The 15,326-nt window shown below is 43.1% G+C and overlaps 1 protein-coding gene across 6 annotated transcripts in view; it reads right to left on the reverse strand.

Annotated features, from left to right (window-relative positions):
• SHROOM1 (shroom family member 1) overlaps nt 1–15,326 on the reverse strand; it is a 137,886-nt gene that overhangs the window by 19,858 nt on the left and 102,702 nt on the right. For all 6 annotated transcript variants that reach the window (XM_072400871.1, XM_072400874.1, XM_072400873.1 and 3 more), the window contains one exon: nt 13,527–13,588. In XM_072400871.1, coding sequence (XP_072256972.1) covers nt 13,527–13,588 — 62 coding nt within the window. The remainder of the gene's footprint in view (nt 1–13,526; nt 13,589–15,326) is intronic.

The following is a 15,326-nucleotide window of genomic DNA, read 5'->3' on the forward strand; positions in this document are numbered from 1 at the left end:
GCAGATTTATTTGTGTTTCATGTGTTCCACCTGCATGGGGCTCCGGAGAACATTGTTTCAGACTGTGGGGTTCAGTTTGTCTCTGTTCTGGAGGGAGTTCTTTTCCCAACTGGGCATCGAGCTCTCCTTCTCGTCAGGGTTCCACCCCGAGACGCATGGCCAGACCGAACGGACCAACCAATTGTTAGAACAATATCTCCGGAGCGTTGTATCTGGTGGCCAGGAGAGATAGGCTGACTATCTCCCCTTTGCGGAGGTGGCATATAACAACGCAGAGCACTCCTCCAACAGGATCTCCCCGCTTATGTGTGTCGGGGGTCGAAGTCCCAAAGTGTCCTCTCTGTCAGGTCCACCCTCAGGTCCATGCATGCCTCTTGTACCCCCCCGGGTGCGAGGCACTCGGCTGCCTCACTGTGGGGCCCTATATGGGGGGATACTTTATCCAACATGTCCTGGAAAAAAGCATATTGACCCGTTGTGGGAGCATATTAGGATATTATGGAGACACAAGACCCAAAAAATGTGAATGAGACCAACCTGGAGAAGAACAGTGCTACCCCACTAGCATTTTCTTAAAAAACTTGAGGAAAGTTTCTATGGAAATATTTGGGGGAGATTATTTAGAAAAGTGCGTTTTCCAGAAAAGGCTAATCTATCCACTCCCATGCATCTATATTTAAAAAGAGATTACAGAAACAAGCCTTTGATATCCAAACAAAACATTAGAGAAAGACTACAGGTTATCATGGAACATAAAAGCAAAGATCAGGTTCTTTAACTGTTGACTGAAGAATCTAAGATGTATAAACTGCAGACAACAGTTAAGGATAAGACCCCATAGCAATCTTAAGCTGGGTCTACATGGACGTTTTTTAAAAACGCATGTAAACGTTCCTATTGTGTTTATTTTTATGCACTTTTACAAGTGTTTTAAAGCTTGACTTTAAAACGCTAAAAAACTTTTATAAACGCCAATGACTGGTTTTACCGCAATTTTACATAAGCGTTTATAAGTTTTACTTTTAACTCTTTCGGGGAATGAGTACAGGGGTACATAAAACCCCTTAATCATTCCCTGAAAGGATTAAAATATGTGTAAAAAATTGGACAATGCTTCAATGGTAAATTATTTTATTAAATGTGTGTGTTTGTGTAACTAAACTTTTTTTTCACAGGTTGTCCCAATGACAGGATGATTCCCACGGCTGCAATCATGACATGAGCACAGCCATGGGACTCCTCCTGACAGTGAGGGATCCCCGGGCACTAGGGGTTAAATGAGGCTTCCCATTCACCTCTAGTGCTCTGTGATTGGCTGAGGTTTTCTGTTTCTCAGCCATTCAGCACTAGACTTGATTGGGGAGACTTTTCCCCATTCATCGCTAGTGCTCTGTGATTGGCTGAGGAGCTAAAGGGGTTTTATGTACCCCTGTACTCATTCCCCAGGGTGGGGTGGTGGAGATCTGGGAGACTCCTTATTAAAGGGAGCTTCCAGATTCCAAAGTCCTGCTAAAAATGCTTATAAAAGCCCCCATTGTTTTCAATAGAAGCTTTCAAAAAAACCTTAAAAAGTTTGTAACAGCCTCTATTGAGTTCAATAGAAGCGTTTTCCCGCATTTTGGGGCATTTTCTCACGTTTACCCTGCGTTTTAATTTTTTAAACGTTGCAAGCAACGTTTAAGATAAGGCTCCTAAACGTGCCTCAAGGAAAAATCCTGGTGTAGATTAGCCCATTGGAATACATGGGGATTTTAAACATGGGCCCTAAAAGCCTCAGGATAAATGCTGGGGAAACAGTTCATGTAGACTAAGCCTTAAAGCACACTGAAATACATATATAGTTATATATATACATACATATACAAATACATATATATCAAACATAGTCAAACATTTTCTTGCCATACACATTAAAGTCATTTTAGGTTAGGTTTGATGCACAGATTTCAACTATGGTATTGGTTTTGCTAGATTGGCTCTAGTTTTTGAAAAAATGACCTCAATATTAACCTCATAGAAAACTAATGAAACATGAAAATTAAGCAAAATTAAACTAGATATCCCGACGTATACAAAATTACATTTTTGAAATATTTAATGTCAATATATTCCAAATTCAGTATATTTACAGAACTAATCACAAAGAAGTCATTGAAAAACTCCTTTGTATGATTTCCTTTTTTGCTGATGGTCAAGACAATCCCGTTAAAGGCTCCAACAGTAGTCTGCCATCATGTGTCAATCCCATCTGCCCTTCCATCACCTTTATATCTTGATGGAACCTCCCTGTCTTGTTCCTCACTGAAATCGCCAAGGTTTTCTGAAAATGTTTGCAATGGCTATGGAGATATTGTACCTTTATGCTCATAGTAGCACCAAAATTTTTAAAGTTTAAGAGCAAGTTTTGTACCAGTTCATCATTTTGTGCTTTATGGCTACCCAAGAAAAGCTGCCAGTTTTCTGCTCGGTATTCTGGTACTCCCATATGGGTCAGTAGCCGAGGGATGTTACATCAGTACACAAAGTCTCCATCTTCACTGAAATATGGTAGGAGGGTCACCTCTCTTGTCCTATTATTATTATTCCATTATACTAATATTTTAACTTCTGGATGCTAAAAGCTCAGATGCTTGTTTTGACAGATTTAGATCACATATTAAATCATTGAGAAATGCTGGTTTGAGGAAACACCCTTCATATTCACTTCCACTGCTAACTCCTGGATTACACTCCAAACCCTGTATATCCTCCATATCAAATACAGGAATATCAGGGAGTGTACTTAACACTGGTATGGGATCATCAGCACTGTAACAAAGGCCCTCTGTCTGTTGAGATGATTGGGTTACATACGGTGTCGGACCTAATTATCTCTCAGACAGAGGAGAGACATTGTGTGTTCGGTACGGGAGTCTCCCCTCTGTTTGGGAGATACCAAAAAACAGGGAGGCGACACCCACATGGAATGGGCTAACAGGTTGCACCGCACCGCAACCCATTGGATTGATGGATGCCAGGCTGTATCTGCCGAGGAGGTGTTACAACTTTTCCTTTTGGAACATTTCTTCAATAATCTACAGCAGGACTTAGGCAACTGGGTAGGAGACCGCCTTCACACCCCCACCGAGGAAGCCTGGCCGACGAGTATACCGATTACCGACGACTGGACCCAGCGTTTCCCCGACCTAATACTCGAGTGGATACCCGGGTCCCCAGTGTATCCAGACCTTCTCCCCGACCAGAATTCAGGGCCCCTGTTCCGCCTGGGCCCCCTCATGTTGCTGGTCCTTCCAGGAATCGGTCAGAGTATTCCAAGGTGAAATGTTACCAATGCCACGAACCAGGACATCTAGTGGCCAATTGCCCTTTCGCCACCCCCCCCCCCCCCCCGACATTCCTGGAACAACGCACCCACTGGGTCAACCATTGCTGCATCCCGTAACCCGGCTGTCCACTGGGTGGACACGGACACTCACCTGGGGATAATAAACAGCAGCACCGACAAGAGGTTAACCTCGATGGACAGGTCGGCCAAGGATTATGGGACACTGGGGCTACCATTACACTGGTACAGGGGCACCTGATTCCAGCTCATAAGCGTATGGGCCAAACTGTATCTGTTGAGTGGCTATGGGAGCCGTATTTCGCCTGCCTACCGCCCGCGTCCACCTAGACTGGGGAGCCGGACCCGGTGTAGTAATAGTCGGCATAATTGGATAACTTACTTGCAGAGGTCCTGCTGGGCAACGATTGGGCCCTCTCACTTTCGCCTCTCACTTTCACCCCTACCACAGCTGCACACCCCATGACGACCAGGGCCCAAGCGAGAACCAAACAGACCAGTTCCCCAGCTCGGGAGGCCCAGGTGAGACCTTCCCTGACTGTGACTAATACCTAGACCTCGATAGCTTGGAACACACCTGAGGAGTTTGGGAGGGAGACTAGGGCAGATCCGTCCCTTTAGAAATACAGGGAAAGGGCAGGAATCGGGGCTGGGGGGTTGGACAACAAAGTTTTTGTGTGGGACGCTAATAAGTTATACCGGGTCACTGAACAGGCAGGACCGAACCCCTACCAAAAACGCCAGTTAGTAGTCCCCAGCAAGTATCGAACAGAAATCTTTATAATTGGTCACGACATTCCCTTGGCTGGACACTTAGAAGTAACCCGTACCCCGGGTAACCCAGACCTTCTTTTGGCCTGGGGTGCACGCAGATGTATGGACTTACTGACGAACCTGCGATGTGTGCCAGCGAGTAGGGACATAAGGGGATCCCCCCAGGGCTCACTTGGTACCCCTGCCCATTATTAAAGAACCCTTCAGCAGGGTAGCCATTGACCTCGTGGGACCCCTCGCCAACCCTACTCCATCCAGTAAGAAGTACATACTTACCGTGGTGGACTATGCTACCCGCTATGTCAAATATAAAGACAGACACTGTAGCTACCGCCCTGGTACAGATTTTCTCCCGAGTGGCGTTTCCCAAGGAAATCCTCTCAGGCATAGGCGCACAATTTACTGCAGAATTGACACAGCAGCTGTGGAAGGTCTGCCGTATTAAATCGCCACTTAGTTCACCATACCATCCCCAGACTAATGGTCTCTGTGAGCGCTTCAATGGAACCTTGCAAATGCTCAAGACTTTCACCAGCGGATACAGAGACTGGGAGCGATTCCTACCACACCTCCTATTTGCCTATAGGGAGGTACCGCAGGAATCCACTGGGTTTTCCCCCTTCGAGCCCCATATACAGCGGTCACAAAACCACATACACCAATATACCAAAAGCAGTATACTTTAACTAAAGACAAGTAAGATTCCTTAGCACCCATGATTCAATCTTTCTGCCAGCAAGGCATACTTAAGAGAACTTGCTCTCCTTACAATACTCCAGTAAATCCTGTCAAAAAGCCAGATGGCTCATACCGTTTTACACAGGATCTCAGAGCCATCAATGAGCTGGTTAAGCCCCTGACACAGGTCATGTCAGATCCTAGTACCATCCTTACAGCAGTACCGCCCGAGACCCAATTTTACAGTGTTATTGATTTGGCCAATGCATTGTTCTCAATACCATTATCACCTGAGACTCAGCCCCTTATGGCTTTACCTGGTGCCACTTGCCCCATGGCTTTGTTGACTCCCCGGCAGGCTTCTCAATTGCCCTCCAGCAGGTGGTTGCCAACTGGCAGCCGCAGCATGGTTCAACTTTATTTTTATGTTCAGTAACCCCTCTCAGGAGGCATGTCAGAGGGACACGGTGTCATTGTTGTGTTTTCTGGAAAAGGGTGTCGCAGAAAAAGGTTCAATGGTCTGATGAAATGACTAAAGCATATTTGATGTTAAAAGAATCCCTGACATCTGCCCCTGCATTGGGAATGCCGAATTTCAATGTACCATTTGTATTGTATGCAAGAGAGTATTGTAAAACCATGGCTGCTGTGCTTGCTCAGATGCATGGAGGTAAATTGAGGCCTGTGGCGTATGTCTCTAAGACACTGGCTGTTACTGTGCAAGGCATGCCAGCCTGTCTGCGTGTGCTGGCAGCGTGTGCAATAGCTGTAGAAAGTGTCTCACTTCTAACTTTGGGTCACGAGATGATACTTTACACATCCCATGCTGTACTACACTTGCTTAAGAATTGAACCACTCAACACATAACAGCGCAAAGGTTGTCCGGTTAAGATATTCCAACATCCACTGCAGGATTAAGTGTAAAATATGCTCCTGCTTCCAGCAGTCCTGTCGCTGTGCTCAATGCCCTCTTAGGTCTTAAAGGGCCAGAGGATGAAGTGCCAGAGTCGAACTCATGTATCACTGAAATTCACCTCCCTAATCAAATAGCCATTGTTAAATGTCAAGCACACACTTCTTCAAATTCCTTCCATGCCAGGGGCAACAGACTAGCAGATTTTCATGTTAAAGTCTCTGCTCAGTCTACCACACCCACCACTAATCTAAACCCCCCCCCATCTCGATACACTTCTGCTCGCCATCCCAGCTTCCACTGAAACCAACACAATTCTATCACAATTACAGTCCTTCGCCACCCCATGGGACATTGAAATCTGGGAAAAGGAAGGATTGACCTTAGATTCCTTTGGAATCTGGTCAAAAGAAAGGATAGTAGGGCTGCCCCAAATAGCAGTACCCCTCATTGTTTTCAAATCCATGGTATGGGACATAAAAACATTAAAACCACAACACAAAAAAATAAATAAGCGATTTTGTGCCCAGAATTTAGAGGAACACACACAAGTCATAATTTCTCGCTGTTTAACATGTGCACGGGAAGAAACAGGACAACATGAACATTTGTTACCTTCACAGCGTCCATTACAAGAGTTAGAAATTGATTTTCCACACATGCCAAAGGCTTCCAATGGATGTCAGATAATGGTAGTGATTACAGATAGATTCAGCAGATGAGTAGAAGCTTTTGTAGTCAGGAAAGAAAATGCAAGGACAGTAGCTAAGATACCATTCAAGGAGATCATCCTCAGATTTGGATGCCCAGTGACAATAAGCTCAGACAATGACACCCCATTCACTTCTAAAGTCACACAGGGGATTTCAAAATGATGAACATAGAATGAAAGTTCCACATTCCATATCACCCCCAGAGTGCTGGAGTAGTAAAAAGGACCAATAGGACACTGAAAGACAAAGACAAACTTAGGAAATTAACTGGAGGGACATTCCATAAGTGGGACCAATACCTACCAGCCATGCTAGCAGAAATAAGAATGACACCCAATCCAGTTAATAAGCTGTCACCTTTTGAAATTTTAATGGGAAGACCTTTTCCCACCCCCTGCGCTAAAGACCCTTTAATTTTAATACCTGGGGATCTCCAACAAATCCAAGACCAATATGTAGCTAAACTTATTGAAAACTGAATAGCAACTACAGAGATACCTCTCTCTCTTTTCCTCTCCCTACAGATCAACCGATGCACCCATTCAAGCCCGGAGACGTAATGTTGGTCAAAGCTCTGCACAAGCACAAATCCTTGGATCCAACCTTTGGACCTCCAGTCACCGTTCAAGCCATCTCTAGAACAGCCGTGCTGACCAGCGGAGGACCCACCTGGATACACGCTTCAAGAGTGAAAAAGGCACCACCGATCCAGCGCCAGGATGATGCTTCTTGATCCACGAGTACCAGCCCGGATGCTTGTCTGCAGTTTTGAAGCCCTGATTATCATATTCTGTCTTGTATGGGTCACAACAACTTGCCACTATCACCCTCAAGACTTGCCCTTTGTTTGTCCCCAAACAAGCCATAACCTAAGAAATTACTCTACCCTGTCCATGCTCCAGAGATTACTTAAGTATTGTGATTGGACTGATTTCCAGGGTAACATATGGGAAGGTCTTGCCAAATAAATATATAATGGTTCTAGTTTTTGCCTATCTGATATGCATAGTACTCAAGATATGTTAACTTCTTGTTTGATTGCGGTCTCTACTCCAATCAGCATGCTGCTTAGAGTCTGTAGCAATATCTATGACGACACTGAGGTTATTAAAAGTGATATACGTTTATCTCATAACCTGTATAACTTTTGTAATAACTGTCAAACCTATGACTCCCTGAAATTGTTATTGTCAATATGCAAATCTAGAGTCATTACCCTTTCTCGAGTTATGTATACTGAAGAACCTGAGGCTGTTTATTTGCATGTAAAGGAACAAAGGTAGTTATCCTTTAAGGATAAAAGGAATGAAATGTAAGGAATATATTTTTGCTGAGTTTTGAATTTAAGTTGTTTTTGTGTTTTTTGCTATATTTTGCAGATAATTGAGTTGTGTCAAAACTAGTTATATCCTCCTTATCAGTAGGTCAATATTTGCTCCATCCTTACCTTGAAGCTTCTTACCTTGAAACATCTTCCTCAGCGAAGTTGTTAATTAAGTTTCTTGTAAAGCTACATACACACTTCCAATTATTATCGTTGGAAAACGAACGTTCATGCACGATATCTACGAACGATCGTATAGCACCGATCCAGCACATAGAGATAACGACACGATCGTTCGTAGATATTGTACACACAATAGATACGATCGTTTGAGCGATAGAGGAACTATGTGCACGACAGGAAAGTGAACGGACGTTCGTTCATCACGCATGCTCTGAACATGGACGATCAACGAACGACCGTACACACGAACGATGTTCAACGATCGTCGCCCAATCCGATCCGTCGGTCCGGTCGTTCGTTTCCAGCGACTTTCCTCGTTCGTCAGCGTCGTTGGTTACTTTTTTACGAACGATTTTTTGCCCAATCGATCGTTCGTTGTTCGATTGGAACGATAAAAATTGGAAGTGTGTACGCACCTTTACTGACTAACTACTAAATGTCTTCCACCTTGTTGTTTGACTCTATAAACTGCGATGTGATAATAAAGTTTTGAGACGTGATATAAATGTGCTTAAGCTGCGTGTGTGTTATTCACTGCTCCCAACGCGTTGAAAACAGAGGTCATGATAGAGAGGGAAATATTGGTATGGTATCAATAGGAAATCGCCTTAACACTACCCCTACCAGACCTCCTAGAGAAGGGGTCACCCGCCGGTCTACTTAGCCAGGTTCAATTAGGGGACAAACTCACTCCCACTGAGAGGGAACAGTTGCACACCCTATTACTGGCTAAGAGCCTTACTTTTTCCCAAGAGCCTGGGTACAGCACTCTCGCGACTCACAGAGTAAAAACCCATGGACAAGCCTCACTCCGACAGGCCCCTTTCAGTGTCCCGGAAGCAGTCCGAGAGGGGATGCAGAAGGAAATTCAGGAGATGCTGAGGTTGGGGGTAATCGAACCTTCAGACAGCCCCTGGGCATCCCCAGTCATCTTAGTGCCCAAAAAAGATGGTACCACCAGATTCTGTGTGGACTACCGCAAGTTAAATGACAGGACGGTGACTGATGCCTACCCTATGCCCCAAGTAGAGGAGCTTTTGAATCGCATAGCCAGGGGACACTATCTAACCAACATTGATCTCTGTAAGGGTTACTGGCAAATTCCCCTAGCCGAGGAGGTGATCCCCAAGTCGGCCTTTGTCACCCGTTTGGCTTGTTCCAGTTTAGGGTCATGCCGTTCGGGATGAAGAATGCCCCTGCCACGTTCCAGCCCTTGGTGGATAGACTCCTTGATGGCTTCCAGGATTTCGTACCTGGATGGCAGCGATCTACAGTGAGTCCTGGGAGGAACATTTAGCTCACATTGGAATGGTGCTGGATCAGATTTGGGCCGCTTGCCTGACTCTGAAACCAAACAAATGCCATTTTGGGATAGCAAGGCCCAGTACATTGGACACCGGGTGGGGTGTGGGAAACAGCGACCTAAGCCCGCTAAGTGTGAGGCTGTCGCTAACTGGCCCACACCTCGCACCAAGACAGGTCCGGTGGTCTCCTGATTGTGAAACTGCGTGTTGCAGGGGACAATGGCCGGCTACTGAGATTGAGTCTGGCACTCCAACCCTACAACTTTACCATCCAGTACCGGCCCCAAAAACAGAATGGCAACGCAGATAAATTATCCTGGCAGACTGATCTCCACCACCGAATCCACCGAATAACGGAGACTGGACAGCCCCAGCGTGCCCTGAAAAAGGGTCAAACCGGGTCTGCCAGGGTGTTCCACTAAGAGGGAGCCATGTAACAAAAGCCCTCTGTTTGTCTGTTGAGATGATTGGGTTACAGACGGTGTCAGACCTAATTATCTCCCAGACAGAGGAGAGACATTGTGTATTCAGTACGGGAGACTTTATAAACAATGTGGTTTTACTGTCTGGAGATGAGTGAGTTACGTCCAGTGTCTGACCTAATTATCTCCCAAACAGAGGGGAGACATTGGGTGGGAGTGTCCCGGATTGTGTGGTTATTTCCATTGGTTGGTGTGTCTATCGCCTAGTTATCCATCAGGGGACTTGTATATAATACCTAGTGTGGCATCCCTTTACAACAATCCAGCCCAACCTAATGCTGTGCAGTACTCCAAGGCCCTAACCATACAGCTTTTTCAACAAAGTCTGTATCTTTACTTACAGTTCCCTTTGGACCTCCTCCCAGCTCATCAGCCAAGACAGAGACACAGGAAAGAGCAGGCTCGGAGTTTATATCCCCAGCCTTATTTCTAGGATAAGTTTCAGCTGAGACAGAGACACACATTGCACTTGAATATCCTCAGGCCTCTTTAGCACCCCCATCTGGCCAAGAAGCTTATTGCCATTCACCCTGGTACTTCAGCACCCCCTTCAGGTCAAAAGTAATACTGTCCGATTACACAGAAAAATACTCTACATATAACCTGTATCTGGGGCAAATGTACCTATCATCCTGGATGAAACCCTGGGTCTTCGTTGGCCAGGAGGAGTGATCAAATTTGCTTGCCCTAGAACAATAATATAAAGTGCTGTATGGACAACACAGCGCATATAGCACACATCGTTTTTATAAAGCATTACTGTTGCAACCCGTATATTTCTAAGGTCTGTGTGTAAAATACACATACACACACATAATGAACAGTTCCATTTTATCTGGCACTCCTATGTTCAATAGATGGGCTGGCCTTAGTACATGTACAAAGTATCAGCTTTATACAAAAATGGCCAAACAATGTTCCCAACTACCCAACAGTTAAATTTAGTGGCTGTAGGTCAGAAGGCTCTGTCTAGCACAAACAGTAGGAGTGCCTGAAAGTACAGAGACAATAGATAAAAATGTATAATGTTCTCAAGTCCTGATCCACATGAGGCTCCCATACAATACAATTACATACAATACAATTTGATGGTCATTACAGGTATGAATGTATCAATTTGTAATTAAAGCAACAAATATAATGATTATTATTACTACAACTGACCTATTCCCTTTTTCCAGAAGGGCACAATCATCTGGACCTTCAGCAGTACAAAGAAAAAAATAAGTCTGAGGGTCTTATATGAATAAAGGTACACAATTCTTATGTGCTGCATCCTAAATCACCGTATAAGTCAGGAAGTTAAACATGGATTACTAGAGTTATAATAACCCTTATTTTTTCCTATAAAGTAGGTCTAGAAGCTGGCTTCACCACAATAAAATGTAAGGCATTCCTTTTAAAGGTCAACTCTAAATCAACCCTTTTAATTGTCAATCCATACAAAAACTTCTGCTAAGTACTGAAACCACTAAATTATTAATAACACTGCTCAGTCTGTCCCCATTTATTTGAGTTATTAGGCACCACAATGTTGGCTTAGGAACAGAATGGAGAAAACAAAGCCGGTTTGCCAATCACAGTGCACAAGTGTTAAAAAAACTGCATTTAAAGCACCAAGAGATTTGGTCCATATAGGACCAACATTACCCATCATGAGTTGAAGTGTAGATGTTGGACTAGTTTTTTCAACACATCATACATTCTCTCACTCTATGTTATGCTTCTATGCAACCCTCTTTCTCTTCACCACCAGGCTTTTTTTCTCTTTCTAGGTCTTCCGTATATCTTTTTTTATACTTCCGTTGTTAAGATGTTTGGATCTTCTACTTAAAGACCTTGAATCCAGGGATCTCCTCTAAGTAGTTGGGGCTGGAGTCATTTTAGGAACACTTACAATACAAATGTTTGAATCTAAAAAAGTTCTTTGAATATGGGTTTGGTTGTTTATGCTAGCATAGGAATTTACATACTACATCTTATGATACGTTTATATATGATATAAGGGTTCATTGGATCAGTACCAATGGGTCACCGGCTAGACTTATGGTCTAAATTGTAAAAACTATGTGATGTAGGTGTAAAAACTGCGTGATGCAGGTGAAATTAAATACAATAAATATACAAATGAATATATCTCAACAACCACTGGAATATTTGGTGGACCTCAGAATGTTTCCAGCAATTGGGTTACATAATGAGGGGTGGATGTCTATTCTTAATGTTTCTCTTTACCCTTTTTCTAACTATTTTCTTTGTTTTACGTTTGTACTTTTTAAGATAATTGAAAAGTCTTAGCAGTCCTCCGGACTGAGCAAGAACATGCAGGAATGGCAACAGGAAGGTGTGTGTGTGTGTGTGTGTGTGTATGTATGTATATAAAAGACACATGTGAATGTGCAGGAACAGCTAGGTTATGTAGTGTACATAGGGGAGTGATATCCCTATTATTGTATATGACAGGACACTGCACATTGAGGAGTGGGACCAACTGGGTAGTACTTGACATAGCATTATACATCAGGGAGTGAGCCCCAGCATAGTAAGTATAATGGTAATGCATATGGGAAGTGAAACCAACAGAATAGGTGGTATGGCAGGGCACATGGAAAGTAAAATACACTGCATATTTTTGTACATGATTTGTAGGGATAGATAGGACATAGGAAGTACCATTTTAGTTCAACACTCAGTCTTGCAGTGTATACTACTTTGTGGCCCATAGTAGTAAATATGAAACTGTTTTATGTAATATTTGATCTATAAAAGTGAATTCACTTGTGGCTGTTGCAAGTTATTGACTAGTGTAAATAAAATATACATTGTAATTCTCTGTTGCCTAGGTCAGTGTTTCTCAACTAGGGTTGCTCCAGATGTTGATAGGCGTTCTTTGTGCAATGAGCAATTTGTGCCTCTCAGATCAGTTTAACTGACACCAATGATCATTTTGGCTATCTGTAAGGTTGATGTTCTTTCCACTGGCCAGCATTCCTCACTGTCCTCCATTTTAATGTACTGTGAGTTGTGGATATAGTAAATATACCAGAGGTTTCTTGAAGGCCTATAGGTTATTTCAACAGTCCCCCCTGTTAAAGAGGTTCAGAAACACTAGTCTAGGTATTATGTGCATATTTGGGTGAGTTTCCTATACAGGGTCAGTAGATGGTGCTCCAAGACTGTAAAATTTAAATTAAAAAATGTGCCTGTTGACATGACTAAAAAAGAAATATTTTACAGTGGTGTGGATTTACAATTTATTGGCATCTGCTCAGGTGAGACCTGACTTTTAAAAGACTTTATTACATTAACACCTATTGCATAGTCAATATCATAATCAGATCCCAAATATATGAGCAGGCTATAGAATATATTTTGAATATTGTCAATGGTCTTTTGGTGCTCACAGAGGATCCAACATGCACTGCACACATGAAGTGAACCCAAGTGAAAGGGAAGGGGGTGGGATTAGCAATTGGTAATGTTACCTTGGAAAGCTTCCCGTTTACTTTTTACATTTTAGAAACATTTTGCTTTAATTGGCATATTTCTCAATTTATATCCCATATACAGATTGTCGGATTGCATTCAGAAATGGACTTCAAGGGTTTAAAAGTTCACTGGCTGTATGCCTGTTTCAGTTCAGTGATTTACTAGGTAGTGAAGCTGTGATTGGGTAGACAACACTGCAGTCTGCACCTATAAGTATTTTTATAGGCAACAATAATAAAATAGCTAATGATATTTAGTTATCTTGAAGTACATGTATTTGAACATAAATGTATATCTGGGTTCCTAGATCCATGTAGCTTACCTGCTTTTAGAAACATTACTTTGTAGAGCAGACGTTGTGAAAGGCATGTTTTCAACAGAGCTCTAAAAGAAAAAAAAAACTTTACTTTAAAACTACTAATCATTCACAAAAGTAGTTTTGTTGATAGCAGAATAATGTAGCAGCCTTTTTATTTATTATTATTACTATTATTATTTATAAACAACATTATTTTTGCAAAAATGTATTCATTTTACATGTGAGCATGCCACAGTGCTTACTGAAGAATGACTGATAATTCAACTTTGAAATATAAAGCTATTATTACAAATACAGAGAGAATACAGACGAATACGAATGAATACAGACAGTGACAAAGAAGAGGACCCTGCCCCGAAGCGCTTACAATCTAGGAGGTGGGGGAATTAACACACAATAGGGGGGGGGAGACATGTGGTGGTGAAAGTAGTGACAATTTCAAAAGACAGAAGAAGATGGGAAGGCAAGTTTGAATAAATGGGTTTTGAGTGCTATTTTAAATGAGCATAATAAAGTAGGAGCCAGCCGAATAGGATGAGGAAGACCATTCCAGAAATTTGGGGCAGCTCTAAAAATGTCTTGGAGCCATGCATGTGATGAGGTTAGGAGGAAGTCAGTAGTAGGTTATCGGAGGAGGAAGCGCCTGGGGGAGTATTTTTTTTTACCAGGTCAGAAACGTTAAGTGGGACAAGAACTGTGTAGGGATTTGAAGGCAAAGCACAAGAGCTTGATTTTGATTCTTAGGTGAAATGGAAGTCAGTGAAGAGAACTGCAAAGAGATGCAGCAGAAAAGGAGCGGTGGGAAGGATGGATGAGTCTGGCTGCAGCATTCATAATAGATTGTAGAGGACAGTCGGGTTAGTGGAATACCAGAGAGGAGGATGTTACAGTAGTCCATACAAGAGATAAGAGTGTGTAAAAGGAGTTTGGTGGTCTTTGGGGACAGGTAGGGGTGGTTTTGGAGATGTTGCGTAGGTGAAAATGACATGACTTGAGATGTTCTGAATATGGGGGGTAAATGAGAGGGCAGAATCAAAGATGATGCCAAGACAACGTGCCTGAGGGGAGGGACGAATAACAGTGTTGTTAACAGTTAAAATATGTGAGGGGGAGATTTGGAAATTGAGGGGGGAGGGGGGGGAGATGATGAGTTCTGTTTTATCCAGGTTGAGTCGGTCAGACATCCATGATGAGATGGCTGACTGGCAGCATGTGACCTTATCCAGGACTGAAGGAGACATGTCAGGGGTGGACAGATAGATTTGAGTGTCATCAGTATACAGATAGTACTGTAAGCCAAAAAAAGGTCATGAGACCAAGAGGGGAGGTGTAAAGATAAAAGAGAGCTGGTCTAAGGACTGACCCTTGGGGAACACCAACAGGGAGGAGAGTGGGAGAGGAGGAATTACAATTGAAAGAAACGAACATGAAAAGAGTGGTCAGATAGTAAGCAAACAAAGAGAGAGCAGTGTCACTGATACCAGTGGAGCGCATAATTTGTATTAAAAGGGGGTGATCAACAGTGTCAAAGGCAGAGGAAAGTTCAAGGAGAAGGAGGAGGGAAAAGTTGCCTTGAGAATTAGCTCTGATGAGGTCATTGGCCACTTTAGTAAGGGCTGTTTCTGTGGAATGGGCAGATTGAAAACCAGACTAGAAAGGGTCAAGGAGAGAATTGGTGCTCAGGTAAATCGGTGAGTCTTTTGTAGACAAGGCATGTAGACAAGTTTGAAAACATATGGGAGAAGGGGGATAGGACAGTGGCTAGAAGGTAGGGAGGAGTCTAGTGAGGGTTTCTTCAGGATT

This window comes from Pyxicephalus adspersus, chromosome 2, assembly GCF_032062135.1.
Source record: "Pyxicephalus adspersus chromosome 2, UCB_Pads_2.0, whole genome shotgun sequence".
NCBI lineage: Eukaryota > Metazoa > Chordata > Amphibia > Anura > Pyxicephalidae > Pyxicephalus > Pyxicephalus adspersus.